The following is a 19,540-nucleotide window of genomic DNA, read 5'->3' as shown; positions in this document are numbered from 1 at the left end:
AAAATCTTTCCAATGAAAACAAACCAAAAGAGGCATTTCCTATGTGAAATACACATGCTTTTATTGTTCCTTTTACAGGAATATTTAAAAAGTCCAACACTACCTTAATTAAAATTCAACTTACATTTGACTAGGATATCAAATCAATTTGTACAACTGATTGTAAATCTAACATAAGAGTATAAATTATATATTAGTAAGATTTTTGAAATGCCAGCTTAGCAAATTATATCTTCTCACAAACCATGTTCTCACAACATTTAATTTAAAAAAAAAAGACCTTAAATGTTTTTAGAATTGGCTGTAGTTTTATTACTAGATGACAACACAGGATTCGCAGACATGCCATGTTGTCATGTAGCATTTAGACTGTTAAATGTCTGTAGCATCATAGCCAATAGAATGAAGCATTAGATGTATTAAAGTAAAGAACAATGAAAAGTAATTAAAAAGAGGAATTTCCGTGCTTTGATTTACTAAAGAATTTTAATATTAAGTATAGCTTGAAAACATGAGACATTAAATTATTGTTTTTGAATGACTGCACAACTAATTTAAAAACTGAATCAAATACTTTGTGATTGGTATTAATTATCTCCATTTAGTGCTGGCCTTTTCCCATAATTTTTGTATTCCACAGGCTGGAAACCAGAATGCTTTTGGACAGAATGCATGATGGCACAGAATTATATTCTTCCACCTGCCAGGAATTTCAAATAGGAATGTGGAACATGAAATAGAGATACAGCCTCCAGAAACCTGAAAATAGACTTTAAAAGCAACTCATTCTCTTTGCAAACTCCTTCTACTTTCTGAAAGAAAACATTAATGAACTAACCAAGTGGAAACTGTAGATACAGAGGTATTGGGGGAAAATACACTCTCTCTCATTATCATCCAAGAAAAAAAAAAATTCTTCCTAATTACATACATTTAAGAAGGCATAAAAGTTACCTGTAACTTTCTCATTTAGAGAAAAAGTATGGAATGCTGCAAAGTAACCTGAGATTTCTTTTCTTTGTCAAAGAGCCTCAATAATTTTTTTTCACTTACTAAAAAAACCCTAAATTGTTACTTTTATATTAGTTTCCTATTATTTCCTATTATATGAGATAATGTTTATAAGACATTTAATGTAGAGTGTTTAATACAAATCATGGTTATTGATATTAACTAGAATACAAGTCTCTAAGTTGTTGTTTAGTTGCTAAGTCATGTCCAGCTCTTTTGTGACCCTGTGGACTGCCAAGCTCCTCTGTCCATGGGATTTTCCAGGCAAGAATACTGGAGTGGGTTGCCACTTCCTCCTCTGGGGGATAATCTCAACTGAGGGATTGAACCTGCATCTCCTGCACTGGCAGGCGGATTCTTTACCACTGAGCCACCTGGGAAGCCCACAGTCTCTATAATGTAATGTTTTTTTCCAGAATGTGCTCAGAATTCTTAACTGAGAAAATATTCAAGGTGTTCCATGAGAATTTACTTCACAGTTTTCATGTACTGAGGTCAGTCTTTAGCTGGAAGCTACACAGAACAAAACGATGGTTAGTTTGATACCTGGGAATATATGGTTCTGCAGGAGGAGGGGGGATGTAGAGATCCTGAAGGGCAGAACTGTCTCTTTTGGTGGGTGTACTGATGGTGCTGGAAGGCGTGGCAACGCTGCTTGTGGGACTTCTAGGTATAAGAGGCTGGTTAAAATGAAAAAGAAAATACATACGCACACAAACAACACACAAACAACAACAACAACAACAACGACACATAGTTATCAATTTTAAGTGATCTATTTCTACAAAGTTTTTAAACTTGGCTGAAATCAAGAAGTATGTTATTTAGCACATGGATATTCCTTTGAATCTTCAAAAACAAACAGATTTCCATTTAGTTCCTAACTCACCTTATTGTGTGGCATAATCAGTTAAAGCTATTTGTAAGGTAATAATATCACGCAGTGTTTCATAATGGAGAGATCTATCTCACAGTTAGAAACGTATTTGAATTTGCTTTGTTAGAATTCCACTTTTGAAAGAAAGATAATAAAGACTAACTTCCAAAAGAATGAGCTCACTTATATCCTGACTGATTATACAAGAAAGATTATTTCAAATCTTTTCCCAAAAGAGATGCATTATACTCCTAAGTCAGTAGAAAGTCACAGATTCTCAGAAAATGTTACAAAAATAGAGTATGAAAGGCTAATATGAGAATATTTCCTAGGAAAATGTACTTCTTCCATAAATATAAACAATACTGTCTTCTCAAAGTCATTTTATGGTACATCTTCAAAAGTATGGTGATTAGTGTGACACAATCATTTCACTTGTCATAGGCACACACATTTACCATTGCTTAAAACAACTTTTAATTGTATACCTATAGATCTTATTTTCATGCCTGTATTTACCTATTAAGTTTTTTAAAAATTAAGATATTCTATTTGCTGAATTAAGCAATACATCAGGATGCATTAACTTATGAACACTCCCAATTCTAAGCATCATAGCATTTGGAAATGATACTGTCGTTTGAGAAATTACTCTAAAGTGAAACTAAAATTCACACATGTTCATGTTTATCTTACAGATATCTGACTTATTAGCTACATATACAATAACATTGAGAAATAAGAACGTCAATGTAATCGCAAACAAAAATGATGATCACAAAATGAACTGCATCTTCACATGACAAGATGTTGCCATTTTAGCCAGTATGAAAACACTTTTAGGATAGCTGTATATAGACCCATAGTTCTATTACTTTAACATGTATTGCTGGACACTTAAAAAATGGCATAGTACAACTATTTTATATTATGACAATATTTTTTTACAGATAAACAAAATTTGTTCAAAAATCCAAGCATAAATACAATGTACAATGTAGGTCCCTGGGGTAGGCTACATAGTTTATGGCTTAGTTCATGGTTTTTGACCTTCCTTTTTACACAGCTCACCTTAATAGCTTGAAATCACACATCCTGCCAAAATGACGGTTAAGTTTTAATCTATGTGAAATAGAAATTAAAGAAAGAGAGAGAGAAGGGAAAAATAATTGATAATTTATTTTGGGATTCTAGAATATTGTATCTTATATGATATTTAAAAAGTCTGGAAGTTTACATGTCGAAGAATTTTGATATATTTTGAAAGCATATGGTAAAGACTATGTTGTTTATGTTTAAATATGCTGACTTTGGAATAGCACTAAGTTAAATTATGTGTGTCTTTTAGAAACAAAAATTTTGGCAATGGGAAATTCTGAAATTTATATAGGTAATCAGGAGTCGCCTGTACAGATGAACACCATGAAGCCTGAGGAAATAAAGAATTATATCATTTCTAAGAATGTATTACAAGTCTCTCCAATATATCTTTGAATGATAGGATCTTTAGGTTAAGTGTGATCTGTAATGTGACTGTTTACAAATTTTTCCTGTCAGGATATCTTATTATTAAATACAAATGACACTAAACAACAAATCTAAACAAAATTTCATAATTATAGAAATGTAAAGAAAACATTAATTACACAGTACATTACTTGCCAACATTTTCTATAACTGATGCACTGTGAGAGAAAAACGTATATTCAGTATGCTTTTTAAATGCTCTAATATGCTCTTATTTTAAATTATCTTTAACACTATGAGTGAACTTAAAAACAAGTTCTAAAAACATAACGTTAAAAAATAATCTAAACATTTTTTATTCTCTTTCTTCTTTTCTAGGATTACTAAATTCTGAAGACTTTTCTCCTTTTATTTTACCATCTGTAGAACTAAAGATAATTTCTCTTGGTATCTATTCCTGTCCTCCCCAAAGAGGTAGGAAGGAAGGAAAAAAGGAGTAGTAATAGTCAGTGATTACAAGTGAAGTGTGAGGTAAGGACCAATAAAAGTATTTTCTTCTGCCTGGACTGTTACAAGGATTGTCTATTTAGGGTACTTGATCCTTCTCCTTCCAGGAACTTTAAATATTAGTCGTGTCAACTCCCTTCAAATTGATATTTTCTATAGGTTTCTATTTTCAGCACAGATTTGCTATTAATGTTCTCAGCATAGTTAAATTAGCAGCAAAAATGTAGAAGAAAAAGACAGATATACTTAAATAACAGGTTTGATTGTCTCAGCTGGTTCAATTAATTCAAGTGGTTGGAAAAAAACAACTTATTCTTTCAGAGAAAGAAGAAATTAGTCGATTCTGTTAACTCTACTTACTAGTTATTTTATTAACTGGTAAATCATAGAAAACATTTAAATTGGTTTATCATGCAGATGTCTGGCTGGTTAAATCAGTATGCCTTGTACTAAGTATAAGACACATGACAAATAATAAATTTATTCAGTATATTTTTATCAAGCTAATTCAAACTAAAAAGTAAAAATTATTCTTGAGAATATTTTAAAGAAGACATTAAGCAATGGAAAAATAAAGTATGGCAAAATAGAATCTTCATGGGAAAATGGAAATAGCTACTTAACCCCAAAGGAAATTTGTGATCATTTATAACGCCTTTAAAAAGCTCTAAGTTAGGACAAGAATTGAAACGTTACAAAATATAAATGACAAAAGAATGAAAATGGCATTAAAGAACATTAGAAAGATAGGCAAAATGTGACTAAATAAAGCACAGAATAAATGATGCTATTAGTTGAAATTATCAGTGAGAAATTCCTAGGTGTAACAAATGCCATTAAAATTACACTTACCACCAATAACTATCTAATACACACAAAAAGTGGAAAACACAGCTTTCCTCAAATCAAAAAGTTCTCATGTATACCTGTGATGGATTCATTTTGATACTGGGCAAAACTAATACAATTATGTAAAGTTTAAAAATAAAATAATATTAAAAAAAAAAAGTTCTCTCTGTATTTAATTCAAAATTTAACAGACATATGCCTGAGTTCAGACAAAAACCTAAATATGTGAGTATAATAATGCAGAAGGATAGTTTTTCCTACCTTGGTAACATTTACATTAAAAATTTCTTCATAAAATAGTATAAGGAAAGTACTTTACCATTGTGCTATTAAGAATTTCCAATTTAAGGAAAAAGAGTAGAAATAAAGGATACTTTTTTTTTAATTGTACCACTTTGCTATTTTGACTCTTTCTCTTATAATGGGAAAATCTGCATAGGAAGAGAATTAAGAACTATTATCACTTATGGATAAAATACAAGGGTATTTTAAGACCGCATCTTGTAACTCAAATAAGCATGAAGCTTCAGTATAACTTGATCCACTTCGGTATGCAATCAAGCATGACATGGATCCATCTTGGATTCTATCCAAGTGGGTTTATTTTCTGAAAGGACCTTTCGACAAAATTTATTTTTCATATCCCAACAGTTCTAATGACAAAGTTTTCCTTCCAGATTCAATGAGGCTCCAACAGGAAGGACATATTTTGCATACATACTGTTACTCTTCTAAAAGAAATCTATGACAGATTTTTTGGGGCACAGGCATGCATATGTTGAAATATCCAAATCGTAAATAAAATGATCATATATGCATCTCTTCAAGTATACAGTTATAACCTTAGTCAATTAATGATAAGTTACTACTATGAACAGGACTCAGAAGTATATTATGTACACATACATTTCTCATATTGTCGGTTTGAACTCTATAAATACCTTTAAACTGTATCCCAAAATATGGCATGGCACAAATCTTCCTCTGAATCATCAGTGATGAATTTAGTAAAAAGATCCTACTCCTCCAGTTTGAACATCATTGGGAGGCTGTCATTAGTATAAACTAAAATTTTCAGCTTTTGTAAGGGATCACTGAAATCTCACTTTAAGTCCTCTGATGGCTCAAGCCCTTTCCTCGTGTCCCGGATTCTAACATCTCTAAGGTAACTGAGCACATCTGGAAGGCATTAATGTACTTCTGAAAACCATACGGCCTTAAAGACTATGAAAGAAGAGCAGCTATACTTAAAAAACTACAGTTAATGTTAAAGGTTTTATTGGAAACATTTTACATATTAACAACTCCTGGCAAGCATATCTTAATTTGGTTGTCCCTCTATCTGGTAAGTGACCCAGCTTTCATAGAGCTATATAAAGTCTTGAATGGAATCAATGACATAAAGACTGCCCCAATGTTAAAAGATGAAAATGGTGCATTACACATTATGCAGTTATCTGTAGAACTCACTAGTGCAAATATCACAAAGAGTTTGCTTTGTCTTCCAGAGGGAAAATACTCATTGAAATATGAATGATTACATCAAGTAGAAAACCTGGCCATTAATTTTATTCACTCTTGGGAATAAGTACAGACTCAACTGGAACACAATACCCCATTATTTTAGCACAGAACATTCACACAAGTCCTTATTCAGTTCAAACACATTTTTATTATAATTCCAATACAAGTACCAGAATATTGTTTTATGTTAGCAACTCTGAGACATCTAAAGAAATGCTCCAGATAAAATGTATTCTGGATTTTGGGAGGCAAGAAGTTGCATACAATCTTGTAAATTTCTTTATCATATAAAGAATATTAGATCTAATTTGGAAAATTATTGGGCATAATTTTTCCTGGGTAAGATTTTCTTAAGTATTCAATGACTTGAAAAGAGTCTAAGTAAGAGAAATACCTGTATCCTAAATTCTCCCACTCTCAGTTTTTTCTCAGCTTTTTCTAAAACACAAATTTATAAATACAAAAGACTTAAGTCTTCTTCTTAAAGCATGTAATCTTCCTTTTCTTATCAGACTACAAAGAAAAAAACATTTTTTTTCAACCACAGATTTGATCAGGAAGCTGTATCTGTATAAGTTAAAAACAAATCTATGGGCATAAAATTATGTACATGATTATATAATACACAAATAATATACACTTTAGAGTCACATCAAAAAATGGCTTTTTCCAATTAATCATCAAAATTTGCACACTGTACTGAAACTACCACTGGGATATTTATGCTGTCCACTCTTACGGGCATAGTTAATACTGCAACATTAAAACTGAGCTTCTAATTTTTTCACCTTACACTACACATTATTTTTAGAATATTAACTAAAGAAAGATTAGGAAGCTAAAGAATAGAAAAACTAAATAATTTTTTATATTAGGTGATTATTTGTAGTCTGTGTTAACATTTTGAAAGCATTTGGTTGAAAACCACAAATGTGATTTAGATCCTTTAATTAATTTGCTTAAGCATTGGTGAACAAAAATCTGATGTGACAATTGCTTGCAGCTATTTACTAACTTGAGCATGTGAAACATGTAATTGTTTCTGCCTCCCAGTCAGCACAACTACATTTTTAGTTAAAACTTATTTTCTTCTCTAGTGTCATATTAATATTAGTTACCTTCCTTCCTTCCTCCAAAACATGCTTTTAAAGCAAAATTCTCAGAAACATATAAACTTTGCTTCTAATGTTTTTTTGGCCACCCCATCCTATAACTTTGATATTAAAATAAATTTTATTATTCCTTATGTTTTTATTTTTACAGTGACTTCAACCATTCATATTTCTATGTATCTGAAATGTAACATTATCAGTGTTCTTCAGTCGTTACACCAGTTGATAAACAAAACTGACTACTACGACTATTTGCTTTCCATTTCTTTTTCCATTTCTTTCTCTGCTCAAATGTATTTAATTTAAATATCCTGTAAAAATGGCATCAAGGTAATGCTAAGCAATAACATTTAAAGTGAAAAGCACAAAAACCACACAAAAAATTACCACTTCGATATAAAAGACTTATGGATTAGAACAGCCTAGGAGCAATTCTAATGATACAGCTTGATATCATTTTACATTAAAAATGTCTAATGAAACCTGTATCAGTAAATCAAATTCCAGCATTGATTTTAGTGATTATTTTTGAGATGCATTTTCACCAAAAAAAAAAAAAAGTTGGGTTCCTAAATGTTTTTTAAAATTGTTGATTCCCAGTGATGATTTCAATCAATATTCTCACCAGTGTCCAGCTAATTCTCCCATACATCTCTTGTAAGAAGAAAACAACACCACTCGTGCAAGCTGGTGACCTATGCACGCTAATTTAAGACGACAAACATCAAAAAATATACACTGAGGTTTATCCATAATTCCCCAGGATTTTTTCATTGAATTTCAAGGACTTGACCATAAGCAACCACCATGCTTACCAAAATCCAGGACATTAGTAGAGGGTGCTACTAAGGACATGTTTTAAAAACAGCTCTCAGAAAGCAAGGAATTGCTAGTTTGCTTTCTCAGAACAAAAGATTCTACCTCAGGTAGAACATCTCTACTGTATATATATAAATGGGTGCAGATGACAACAAATTCAATTCCAGATTAAATCTGCTTGTAGTATTTGACTAAAATATCTTTAAGTCTTTCAGTTCTATTGCAAAACATTTGAGAAATCAGGAATTTAACAAGAGTTGCCAAATTTCATGAAATGTACTAATGAAATTGCTCTGTGAGCATGAAGTTCAATTGTATGCTTTTGCTTATTTGGCTATAATTCCACGAATGATTTTAAAAAGAAAATCCAGATTAAAATTTGTCATTGTAGTTAATTATCTTTTTTTTTTTGCAGTTAATTAATAATAGAAGCTACTATTCGTTTTAGAACTAAAATGACTTTTATTAAAACGTGTATTCCTCAAAAATCAACCTTAAGGTAGATAAGGCTATATTTTAGTTGTGCAGGTACAAATTATTTCCTTATTAGTTTAAAAAATAATTATTCCTTTGTTAGAATGAAGTTGTTCTCTTCATTAGAGGCATGTATTAGCATCTACCTCCAAACTACACAAATTTTGCTATACTTTATCTGAAAACGCTAAGCCTGGTATCATAAAAGAAAAAGATGAAATATACATATTGAGGTTAAATATATGCCACAGATTGTTTCTTTTTGTAAACTCTATTTGAAATAATTCTTAGTAGACTATTGGTATACCCTATGAAGAAATAACCTAATGTCCAATTCTTCAGGTTGAACATGAAAATTTGTATTCAGGTGAGTTAATGGGCATTTTGGCTCCAACACACCAGAAGCAGGACTACAATAAGAATGGTACTTATGTCTGCACAGAGGATTGTTGCTACATTAAGCACTTAAGTTTCACATATGAGGTCCTTTCTTGGCCACTAGGAAAAATACGTAGTCTCAGGCAAAGTTACAAAGAATCCAGAACTGCCTGTAAGACTTTCTCATCCCACTATTTCTTTGATTTTTCCCTTTCTGGAAGCAGTCTACTTACAACCTCCAGATCCTGGAATCTTCAAGCTTTATCCATCTTTGGTTGTATTCATTCTCTTAAAATTCTGGCCAGATAGTTTCCATTATGCTTCTGGTATCTTTTTACATTTTAGCACAAGCCAAAGCCTTAATACCAAAATGAAACTCTGTAACGGTACAATTTCAGGTCTTCAAAATAGACTTTAGGGAGATTTGGCGGTGGGAGATTTGGTAGTGGCGTGCGATGTTACAGGACTAATCCATTGCCCTTACTCCTAAGACTTTGTTTTACCACCACCTGTAAATATTTACTTAAAACTACTACTCTTTCTTCTGCTTCTTAAAGTCAATTTTCAAAGTTGAAAGCAGGGTCCCTCCTTGCCTCCTCCAACCCATTAATAGTATTGTTTATCTATAAAGCGTCGAGCTTGGACAATACATTTTAGGTGAACTAAATGCAGGCGAAGTAACAAATTTATAAAAATGTCAACACATACAAGCACTTACGTAAATACTGATTTTATTTTTTTCTGAATTCAGCATTCTGAAAAAGTAAATTTACAAGTATACTCAAAGTAACTCAATAGGCAATAAGGAATAAATATAATTAGTGATCTGATGAGGCACATTTCTTGGCATTTAGGAATGAACCTAGAAACAGTGTCTTAAGTATCTATTATAATTAAGGAATGATGTAGAACAATTTAAAAAATTAAAGTCTTTGTTCTCTAGGTTTAAACACACACACCAAATGTATGTGTAGCAAAGAAAAAAGGTCTTTCAATTATTTCAGAATTTTCTATAAAAGTGATTCTTAACTATATATTGTCATTAGCTTAATTCTCCAGTTTGTGCTTGTGGAAAAGAATCTAAAAGGGGACCAAATCATCAATTTATCTTCTAGAGATATTCCCTCAAATAGAGTTCATGGATCAACAAGAAATTAGCTTCTTTTTGGTGTTCACTGTGAAGCAGAAGGGGCTAGAGAGAAGCTGTTAAATTTAACCACACATATAGAGACGAAAACTTAATGGCTAAAAGGGTCTCTTCTTCAGGGTTCCCACCTTTCAGGCTCTGAAGAAGGATCTTTGGGGAAGACATGTCAATAGAAAACTACAGAGTGGAACAACAAAGTAACTTACAATGCAGTGAGAAAATAAAATGATGTGATGGGAAGGTCTGATTTGCTAATCTATGAATTAATGAGTCAAATACTGGTCTCTAAACTTTAATGATCATCAAAAATCTTTGATAATAAACATACACTGCAAGTCAAGTGCATTTGGACATATTAATATAGTTTTAAAATATAGTTTTATACATCTTTATTTGAAAAAAATAGATTCACATTAAAAATTTAAAGATCTTAATGTTCTTTTTATATTTTTATCTTATTTAAGTATAATGCAACTTTGAGGCCAAGAAGTAGGAAAGTTTTAAACAATGAGAAATCATTGTAATCTATAAGGCCATTCATGTGTAATGAAGAATTGAGAATTTCAGGGGAAAAAAAATCAAGACTGGTGTAAGGTACTAATACAGAACTTAATAGTAGCGATAACAATGGCATTTTCATTTATTGCTTTTCTTTTTAATCTGAACAACAGGAAATGTTCTATTTCAATGGGCGACTTTAATTTTTAAAAATTAAACTTCTATGAAAGGTAATGGTCTTCTATTTTAAAAGTGCAGGTCTTGTGAAGAGTAAAATTTTCTTCTATGATGTGTTTAAACATTATAGCCTGACTGAAAAGGAAGAAAATGTATTATTTCCTTGTCTTTATCAATCAGAATATTTTTATCACTTCCTAGATACCTCTGGTTCTTAATGAACCTAATTTATCAACACCCAGAGTAACATTTTAGAGTGATGTTTCATGTTGAAGAAAAATGCAGAATTTCTAACGTAACAATTTCCCTGTTTTTGCCTTTATACGTGGTGGAAATGAAAGAAATGATCCATCAGGAAGAATGTAATAGGTACATTTTAATTACTATCTAAAACTTTCTCTACCTACTGTTCAAAAACAACTATTTTTATCTCATGAGCTGATTTAAAAGAATTCTATAAACTATTATCTAGTTTCTTCAAGAAGTATATATGGATATAACTTTTAAATGGAAGATTATATCACAAAATGAAACCTCTCACTTTCATTTCTATCCACATTTTGGCTTCAAATAACTTGTGCTTTTCTTTGGAATTATGCTTTAAAATGTTTAAAAATTAAGGCAGGGTTCTTTATCATTTGATTTTAGTTATAGTGAGTTTGAAATTTCATCACAATTAAGCCTATTAGGATCAGCTGTGAAGAGATCATTTCACAAACAAATTTTCAAAAGCATACAAGATTAATCCATATGCTGCTGAGATGAGGCACAATAAAGAAGCATTACTGAGATAATCTATGGCTAAAATGATGGTGTATGACTTATGATTAAGCTTCATTACCTGCAGAGCAAGGGGCTTCCATCTCATATTTTTCAGTAAAGCTGGTGCTGAGGTAAGCATGCTCTGAGGTCGCTTTTTCAAAGTTAAGATAACACCACTCGGGTCCTCTCGTAGTGCATTCACCAAATTTTTCAACTGCCACCCCACCTGGTAACCAGCAAAATCATTACAATAAAATTGAGGTACAGTATTCAAAGATTTAATGTTCTCCCCCTTTAATAAGATTAGTAAGAAAAAAAAGAAAACCACATAATTGGTGTACCATCCTATCAATTTTCAGGAGATATAAACTCAAAAAGATATTTTATTTTTGAATTGACTAACCATGTTATTGCATTAGAGTCCATATCATTATGAGATAACAATGGACATTTACAAGTCAAAGCAGAGACTAAGATGGTATCCAACCAATAGAATAATTTAGAATTAAAAGAAATTATGGCACTATTAATGCTGCACAAGGTGTAGATCCAAGCTTTGTTCACAACTTACAATTTAAGAATCCGCATGCCTGAAACAAAGATTTGGCAATGTCCTGAACTCACAAATTAAACCACATGCTTGCTCATCACCATCTTTTAGAGATATGTGGTACTAGTGTCCCTAAGTGAGACTGACATTATACTACCAGCTGGTACTGACACACCAAGGCGACATTCTGAGCGTGGAAGACAGGATTGATAAAATAAACCTTTAACCACAATATAGAGTAAGAAATGACAAGGTAATGCTACTCCAATGCAGCAGCTATTGAAAATGTGTTCCAAAAGACTCTATAAATTTAAAATGTAATAAACTAAATTTAATGAAGCCATTATGTGATATGTGAATATCACCCCAAACATATTGTATAATTATGTATAATTAAACAGAAGTACTTGATAAATGTCCAAAAACCTGGCTCAACTGTTATCCATGTTATATTACTTATCATTCTTTTACATTATTGAATATTTGTTAATTTGCTTTAAGACATACTGGTTATGCAGTTATTTGAAATCCTAGAAGTATTCTTTAAAGAAACACATTAAAAACATCTATTATTCCAAGGTTTAAAAAAATGTATTTCACATTTAAAAGAGACAACCATTTATTCCAACTCTAATGGATTAGAAATTTATGCTACATAAATTATATAAATGTGTTATATAAATACAGTGGGTCAAAATTTATCCTGGATTGCAAGCAAGATTTAGCCAATGGTCTGAACATGATCTAGTTTCTTCCTAGGCACCTAAATGAAACGGAATGGTTGCCTGTACCTATTCACCATGTTTTTGCCTGGGAGATAATGCTCAAGCTGTAAAGAATGAGCACTTTCATCCAAATTAGCACAGATCCCAGAGACTATGATGAAAGAGGTACTCTGGACCACAGCCACTGAAGGATAATGGGAGACTTTAGTTTATATGACGGACCATTCATTTAAACTACAGCTTCTACTCTAGCTAAACTGAGCGAAGTTTAAGAGAAAGAGGACACAAAGGAAGCAAGACATTATAATGCCTAAAACCTCACGGTCTCAGATAGGAATCAAAATGATCATTATGATACTTGCCTAACATGAATAACAGGCTGTCAATTTTTTAAAAAATCACTTTAATGTGGATCAGCTACAGCAATGATATTGGTCAAATGTCTCCCATTATATATAAGTGGAGATTATTACATCCCCAAAGGTACACTGATTCTGATTCTTCTGATGGCTAAGAAGTGTCCCTACAGCCATTTCTATGAGCCAAGATCAAAGCAAAGTTAGTTCAAATTCAAGTATTCATTTTGCTTGCCAAAAAAATAAGTGAGCAGATTTTTGAATACCAGGTCTGGAGGGAAAAAATATACTGTTTATACAAAGAGTTTATGAACAACTTATTAATGATAACCACATTTTATCACTTATTTTAATTATTTAGATAATTGCTAATGATACTAAAGCAGTCAATATTACTGTAACCTTCTTTCAGCCTATCTACTCTAGACAACGAATTACACATTGATTTCTATGTACCAATTTCTCTTCATTTTATTCTATGACATAATCATGTCACTAGTTGAAAATTCTTAGGGCTTGACTGGGTTTTCCAGTGTAACATTTAGTGTAATTCGATTCATCCTACTCTTTCACAATTTCTCTATGCTCTTTTTGAGTACACAATTCCAAAAAACAGAATTGTTTCTCCATGAAAAAGTGAAATTGATTTTTGATGACAAAGTAATTATTTGGTTAGATTTAAATTTTGTATGCATGCTCAGTCGCTCAGTCACGTCCAACTCTTTGTGACCCCATGGACTGTAGCCCACCAGGCTCCTCTCTCCATGGGATATTCCAGGCCAGAACACTGGAGTGGGTTGCCATTTCCTTCTCCAGTCAATCTTCCTGACCTAGGGCTCGAACCTGTGTCTCTCACATCTCCCGCATTGGCAGGTGGAATGTTTACCACTATACCACCTGGGAAGCCTTAAATTTTAAGCTGAATGAATGTTATTTAATTGCAGAAAATTATATAACTTTATTACTTTTTAATTAGCCTTACCACGCTCACTGACATTCGATTAGCAGTCTTTTAAACAAAAGCAATCCATATATTTATCTTTGGCTCCCAAATTCGACTTCTACTGCCAAAAGGAAATGACTGGATAAAAGCATAGAGATAAATGTGCAACATGTATGTTGCAGTGCTGTTTAAACCAAACAAAAACTGTACGTTATGCAAATGTCCATTAGCATGGAACATAAAATTTGTGTAGGAAAAGTTTAAATGTAGCTGCTGCTGCTGCTGCATTGCTTCAGTCATGTCCGACTTTGTGTGACCCCATAGACAGCAGCCCACCAGGCTCCCCATCCCTGGGATTCTCCAGCCAAGAACACTGGAGTGGGTTGCCATTTCCTTCTCCAATGCATGAGAGTGAAAAGGGAAAGTGAAGTCACTCAGTCATGTCCGACTCGCTAATGTAATTCAATTTTACTTTTGTTAAAAATATGTATATAAATATAGAAAACACAGAAAGCTATATACCACTATTAACAATGGTTACATTAAAGTGTAATAAAGACTGTAATATATATTTTCCCATTTACTCTTTAATTTCCTAAACTTTTGGCAATAAACATGTGTTTTATAAACAATAAAGCCAACAAAATATTGATTAATGGACCTAGTCTAAGAGTAATATTCCAGTTAGAAAATTGTGAATTTTCTGAATTATCTCATTAGGACTGTTTGTTATCAATGGTAAATTCCCACAAAAAGAACCAGAAAGGCAACACTATGTAGAACAGTAAAAGATGGTGATGGGGAAATGACATCCGCTCTGTACATTATCCTTTTAAATAATTGTCAAAAGAAAAATAAAATTATTACTCAACTATTCATAATAAGACCTACATTATCTGTTGATTTTTTATTCAATGAATGATTTCAATAGATTCCTCACGTAAGTATTAATTTAGGTTTTTGTGGAAACTGCTGAATAGTAATATAATGAAGTTGGCTGTGTAATTCCCAGTATACATGTAACATTTTTCTTAATAACAGATAGGTTTTAGCTATATCAGTCCAACCCCAGTATTTGTATACCTATAAATAGCAACCAGACTACATGCCTCTCATATGAATAATCTTTTTTCCTTAGTCCTTTCTCAAGCTCCTTGACTTGGATAATTTCTTCATTACTTTCTACCTTTTCTACTGCATATTATGCTTAACGACTGTACCCATTTATTGGATTGTACCATGTTCTATTCAAGGGCAGATGTGGTGTGGTCTTAGAGCTCTAGGAAAAATGATTCTCAGCTCTGGTTCTGTGTATCCTCACATATCTTCAAACATAAGTATAGTGAATTATTAAAATAAATTTATTTCTCTGTTACTAAGATACTTATGGTTGACAGATTATAGGGGGGACATGAATAGATGGTATTAATATGAAATGAGGCAAGTATATGGGTTACAACTTCAAGAAATTCAGGAGCCCCATTCCGGAGCTAAATATGGTACATAGACATCAAAATAAGTGAAATATATCAATGTGTATTAATCATTTTTCAAACTTATTTTTCTATTTCCTCATTTGAGTTTCTGGCTATGGTTTTAAAGTATTAAATTTGATAGACCTGAATTAAAAGCCATGTGAAGATGCAACAGTAATATGAAAAATAATTATATACTTTACATTGGCTGCAGTGAAAGTCTTTCTGTACTAGGAGATAGAAGGAGCTTTGAAAGAAGGAAAACCAGGGATTCTAGTGGTTGCTAATATAAAAGTATAATTCACTAATATGGGAAGGAATTAAATAAGGTACAAAACTTTAAGTGAGTCTGGGATACAAAGAAAAACATTCTAATAATCAAAGACATCCAAAAAGGAACTGATAGACTTGTGAAAAAGTGAACTCAATACCAAAAGAGATGTTTATGTATTACTGCACAGGCTAAATAATTAGACTTCAAAAATCACAATACGTTACAACTTTACTATGCAGAATGGGTAGAAAAGTACAAATAGATGACAACAGATGAGCTTTGTAGTAAATGGATGTGGTCCTGATACAACTCCGAACACTTGTCCTCCATCTTTCTTCCTCCTCACAACCAATACATGCAAGAGTTTCCTCCAGGCTAAGTGTTATTCCCCTAATATTTCATGCTGTCATCTTACAAAAAACTCTTGTTTGCAGAACTTCCACTAACAACTTTCTGCATGACTCACAAATCCTCCTAACTGTCCCCAATCCCTATCAAGAAGTTGTGGCATATTTTCAACAGTTCATTCATCCATACTAATAGCTACTGAATAATCAAGCACCAGTAATTCACTGTGCTAGGTGCTTCATACTGCATTCCTTTTGTTTATATCTTCATTCTTACAACAGCCCTAGGGAGTAAACTATTAAACCCACTTTACATGTGAAGAAACTGAAGCAAAAAGAGATTAAGTTTTCTTGGTCAACATTATTAATAGAAACATGTAATTCTCCAAGCCAGAATACTGGAGTGGGTAGCTGTTCCCTTCTCCAGGGCATTTTCCCAAGCCAAGCATTGAACCTAGGGTTCCCACATTGCAGGCAGATTCTTTACCATCTGAGCCACCAGGGAAGCCCAATAGAAACATAGTAAGTTGCAAAGCCAGAATTCATTCAAGTCTGTTTGATTCTAAAGCACAAGGCATTATGACAGCAAACATCCTCCTCTAAATATTCCACTGGTAGTACAAACGAATGCAACACTTGATGCAACAGCAACAATAAAAAGTTCCCCATCATCCTCTCAAGTTTTGAGCATGGAGTCACCTACAACAGTTCCCCCTGTTTTTAATACACATCTACCCTGAAGAATGTGTGTGCTTACTCAGTCACGTCCAACCCTTTGCAACCACATGGACTGTAGCCCATCAGCCTCTTCTGTCCATGGGATTTCCCAGCCAAGAATACTGGAGTAGGTTGCCATTTCCTACTCCAGGGGATCTTCCCTACCCAGGGATCCAATCTGTGTTTCTTGCATGTCCTGCATTCAGGTGGATTCTTTACCACTATGTCACCTGGGAAGCCCATCCTAAAGAACAGATTCTGGCAATTAATACCTCTTCTCATTCCTTTATCTGTCTTGGATACCAGGTTGTTAGACTTAAGTCTTAACTGCTCTTTCTACTACTAGTTTTTTGCAGCTCCAATATACAGCTACAGCATAACAGTGTTCTTTTCCTCAAAACACTTGAAAAGCTCACCAAAGGCCTAACTAAAGAGTCAATTCCTATAATAGACCCTGTGCCAATATGGCCATCACTATCTCCTATAGTTTCTCTTTAATGTAGTTCTTAAACTTCAGAATGTGTTAGAACCATCTGGAAATACCAGTTTTTCATCCAGTAGGTATGAGGTGGGGCCCTAGAATCTACATGTTTTTCCCTCAAGTTACCAAATGATGCTGATGCAGCTGGTCAGGAAACATTGTTTGAGAACAGTGAGCTTCTTGAAGCCAGTGACTTGCCCATGTCTAGACTATTTTAATATGTTTTTAAGATTGGATATTATAACTTATAAAATCACTAAATATTGATGTGTGCCTTCCATGTATTATGGGTGCAATGGCGCTTGCAGCACAACCTGTGACTCTTTAAAAAGCATAATGAGCAGGGGAGAGATGAGCAGCTCAATAAGCATTTACAATAAATAAGACTCTGATGCTGGGAGAGATTGGGGGCAGGAGGAGAAGGGGACGACAGAGGATGAGATGGCTGGATGGCATCACTGACTCGATGGACAGGAGTTTGAGTGAACTCCAGGAGTTGGTGATGGACAGGGAGGCCTGGTGTGCTGCAATTCATGCGGTCACAAAGAGTCGGACACGACTGAGTGACTGAACTGAACTGAAGAGAAGTACCCCAATAGAATGGATAATGGGAGCCCCCCCAAGGGCAGCTAACCCATTTTTGAGGGTTCAGGAAAGGTTTCCTATTAGCCTAAGCTGAATTTCTTAGGAAGTGGACACGTGAAGAGGATATGGAAGCTGAGGGACTGAAGAAAGCCCTGAGACAAGTTAAAACCAGTTTGAGCAATTCTCAGTAGTTCGGTATCAGAGAAGGCAATGGCACCCCACTCCAGTACTCTTGCCTGGAAAATCCTATGGATGGAGAAGTCTAGTGGGCTGCAGTCCATGGGGTCACTAAGATTCGGACACGACTCAGCGACTTCCCTTTCACTTTTCACTTTCATGCACTGGAGAAGGAAATGACAACCCACTCCAGTGTTCTTGCCTGGAGAATCCCAGGGACTGCAGAGCCTGGTGGGCTGCCATCTCTGGGGTCACACAGAGTCAGACATGACTGAGCGACTTAGCAGCAACAGCAGCAGCAGTAGTTCAGTATGGGTGGAACAATTGGTTAAGTTAGTATTATGCTGCCCTTCAACACTGTGCTTTTCTTCTCAGCAAAAGTACCCTTTTATTATATAAATACTTGCATTTTTATTCTGCCACATATAAAATCTCATGTATCCGTAATGGTGCTTATTAAATGCAACACCCATCATACAGCCTCTTATAGCTAGGACCTTATTTTCCTCATGTGACTTTACATCTCTCTTATGGCATTTTTCATGTACTGCTGCTTATTAAAGCTATATATTTTTCCTCATGTCCTTCATCTACCCTCACAAAACTGGATATTGAAGCTTTTATTTTGAGGATAAAAACTGAGTCTCATTTTTCTGGATATACCTGCAATCAATGTCTTAGAAATGGCAGAGACTTAATGAGTATTTGTTGATAACTAGTGAAATGACATGGTGACACGAGAATGTGAATGTTTCAGAGATAATGAAGTGCCTTAAAAGTCCAAAGGGAATTTTGTTTTGTATATAAAACTAAGATGTAATATTAAATTTTTCTCTAAATGTAATATACTTGATACTAAAGCTATAATAAACATTCTTTACCTCAAATTACCAAATAAACTTTCTTATAAACTAACATTTGGAAAAAAAATATAGAGTGGATACTTCAGACCTAAAGTCACAGTGATTTGATTATGACAAGAAAAATATTTTCCATAATAATATATAATATCCATAATATCTATAATATCCATAATAATATATACCCATAGTAACAATGGATATAGTTGCTATTTGTTGTAGAAATATTCTGTTTCATCATATACATTATAGAAACAGTTAGGAAGGTTTTCTAGAAAAATATTAAGTCCAGGTTTTCCTTTCTCAATATTTAATAGAATATTTTATTCACACTAAAGTTCATGGACCTTTAAAAATCCACCTATACATCTGATACCAAGTATGTCATATTATTAAAGATAATATGTTTTTCACATATGCTGAACTACAAATAGTATCTTCCTGATTG

General features: G+C 33.3%; 1 protein-coding gene across 6 annotated transcripts in view; it reads right to left on the bottom strand.

Moving 5' to 3' along the window:
• CNKSR2 (connector enhancer of kinase suppressor of Ras 2) overlaps window positions 1-19,540 on the bottom strand; it is a 285,915-nt gene that overhangs the window by 114,236 nt on the left and 152,139 nt on the right. For 3 of the 6 annotated variants that reach the window (XM_027533486.1, XM_027533487.1, XM_027533490.1), the window contains exons 9-10: window positions 11,682-11,828; window positions 1,558-1,691 (exon numbers count right to left, since the gene is read on the bottom strand). In XM_027533486.1, the coding sequence (XP_027389287.1) occupies window positions 1,558-1,691; window positions 11,682-11,828 (281 nt within the window). The remainder of the gene's footprint in view (window positions 1-1,557; window positions 1,692-11,681; window positions 11,829-19,540) is intronic. The other 3 variants (XM_027533489.1, XM_027533488.1, XM_027533491.1) reach the window with 1 other exon arrangement.

The sequence above is a fragment of the Bos indicus x Bos taurus genome, chromosome X (assembly GCF_003369695.1).
Source record: "Bos indicus x Bos taurus breed Angus x Brahman F1 hybrid chromosome X, Bos_hybrid_MaternalHap_v2.0, whole genome shotgun sequence".
In the NCBI taxonomy this organism is placed as follows: domain Eukaryota; kingdom Metazoa; phylum Chordata; class Mammalia; order Artiodactyla; family Bovidae; genus Bos; species Bos indicus x Bos taurus.
This window is presented reverse-complemented; position numbering and strand designations above follow the sequence as displayed.